This window comes from Homarus americanus, unplaced genomic scaffold, assembly GCF_018991925.1.
Source record: "Homarus americanus isolate GMGI-L3 unplaced genomic scaffold, GMGI_Hamer_2.0 scaffold20465, whole genome shotgun sequence".
Classification (NCBI taxonomy): Eukaryota; Metazoa; Arthropoda; class Malacostraca; order Decapoda; family Nephropidae; genus Homarus; species Homarus americanus.
The window spans coordinates 1,559,022-1,561,307 of NW_024756914.1; the positions used below are offsets into that span (position 1 = coordinate 1,559,022).

The following is a 2,286-nucleotide window of genomic DNA, read 5'->3' on the forward strand; positions in this document are numbered from 1 at the left end:
CACCAAGGTACTGTAAGATATGGTAACGTAAGGAAGGAGAGCTACAGGTCACCGTTACTTATTTATTTCATGTATTTTCATCCACTTTCTCTCCTCTAGCAAGGGGGGTAGAGGTTCTTCTCCCTTCTCCAACACAAAGGAGGAGAGAACAACAAGGGCTGTCAGCACAACCTGTATCACCTTTATTGACTGGTGGAAATGGGGGAGAAAAGTTGTTTGTGTCATCCGTTTGTTCTCTCTTGGCTGAAGTATCCCACTTCCCTCCCTCCCCGCAGCTCAGCCTCATCCCCTCTCCCATACACCAGCCACGTCTACCTCTCTTTTCACCTACAGGAGGACCACAAGGCGGTACAGGCAGAAGTGGTGTGTGTGCCGTTGTACACTATCCTGGTCGCCACGGGACTCACCTCCTTGGACTTTCTTTCCCTCGACGTGGAGTTTGTGGAGATGGGCGTGTTGGCCTCCCTGCCCTGGGACAAGGTCGACATCAAGGTGTGAGCTGCCCTCTATACCTCTCACAGTCTCTTACATACTTCATGGTGTATATAGGTACTCACTGTGTACCAACCCTCCTGCATGTCTCCTCCTCAGAGTATTTTACGAGTTCTTTGTGGCTCTCCGACCTTTGAGATCTGAGGACAGTACTTACCCTCCCTACGAGAAGTTAAGATTTACTGTTTAACTTAAAACCACTACATTATGCTATTACTTATTTCAATTATTATCAACTTTATATTTTGTTAAATTACTATATCTAAGGATTTATGAATGGTGTCCAGCATCGAGCTTGAATGTTAATCAGTTCAGTAGTTAATGAAATGCCATTTAATAAGTCACGTTCCTAACTCCAAGAACACAATCCACTGTGTGTGATTTGACAGGTGCTGGCCATCGAGCATCTGACGGAGGAGGACCTGGAGGCGTTCCTGAGGGCTCGCGGGTACTTCCTGGTGGCCCATCAGAACGAGGACTGGGTGTTCGCAAGCAACAAGCACTTCGACCTACACGGGGTCCCAATCACATAAAAATTCACCATAAATGCAATACAATAAAATGGTCTAAATTCTACCTACCCATGTTTCTTTTCCACCTCTGGCCCTTTACTCCAAACGACCAATCTTTACAAATAATATTCACAGATTGTTTATTTCTTCGGGATATTTAATTTTATGCATGATGCAGTCTTTGTTTCCACTTCGTTATCCTTCCCCAATTCTACAGTCAAATTACAGTCTCCTCTATCAGCACTGCACCCTGTATATCTTTAACACTTCCCTGTAGCGTCCCCAGGGCACCACAACAAAGATCGACCCTGAGACGTTGAAGAAAATTAGCAGGATTTTTTTTTAATGCAGATTTTTTTAATGAGAAGTAAATAATGTAACCATACTTAATATAGTGACTTTTAACCTTGTAGAGGTTACCCTTGTACCCGCTAGGCTTTTAATGATCAACGAAAGTACTAACTTCTTGAATTGCAATGTTATTAACTTTGAATTATCCAGAGTTCTATATCTTTCTCGTTATTTTTTTTTAAATTTTCACGTATTAATATAATTTTTAAATTCTTACGCCCTTAAAGACCTTAGTACAGAGGTAAAGCGCAGTATAGTATTAAAACGCTAACCCTTTCGAATGTTAATGTAAAACATCATCTTAAAAAAAAAACGTAAGTGTATGAACTGAGGATAAATATAAAAATAAAATTATTAAATATTTAATTGCATAATTTGACATCTAGAAAACCATGCATGTTACTATAAAAAAGTACAAATAATGATAATTAATTATAAAATATTTTGCGAATTGTCTGACGTCACTTCCTCTGTGGGCGTCATCGGCATCCTTGGCGGTGGAGGCTGGAGGTACTGGCGGCCATCGTCTGGGAATTCCTAACTTTTACTGGAATTTTAGCTTTACAAGCAAACCACATCCAAGTTGTAAGGTGATTTATTGACTAAATAAGTGTTAGCAATAGAAAATATTCCCCAAAGAGCTTCGGATGAACGATTAAACAACGGAGGTGAGGACGGCAAGGAAGCCGGCAAGATATTTTGAGGTAAGGCTTTACTTTGTGAAACGGTAATTATAATAGCTCTTCTTATTTGTCAGGTAATTTGCTTTCTCTGATCCGATAGTTAAGGTGATAGTGTACCTCGATAAGTGTTTTCAGGTGTATATTATCATTAATGTGTAGGAACCTTAGAGTAATTTAACGTGCATTTAAAATCTTGTGGACGAGGAATTGAAGTCATGATGCGGCTTAACCCTAAGGTTGATAGTTTA

At 40.2% G+C, this 2,286-nt stretch overlaps 1 protein-coding gene across 1 annotated transcript in view; it reads left to right on the forward strand.

Moving 5' to 3' along the window:
- LOC121857270 overlaps window positions 1-1,025 on the forward strand; it is a 5,402-nt gene extending 4,377 nt beyond the window's left edge. The window contains exons 5-7 of the mRNA XM_042353262.1: window positions 1-7; window positions 334-492; window positions 882-1,025. The exon at window positions 1-7 is cut by the window's left edge and continues 95 nt beyond it. Coding sequence (XP_042209196.1) covers window positions 1-7; window positions 334-492; window positions 882-1,025 — 310 coding nt within the window. The remainder of the gene's footprint in view (window positions 8-333; window positions 493-881) is intronic.
- The last annotated feature ends 1,261 nt before the right edge of the window (window positions 1,026-2,286 follow it).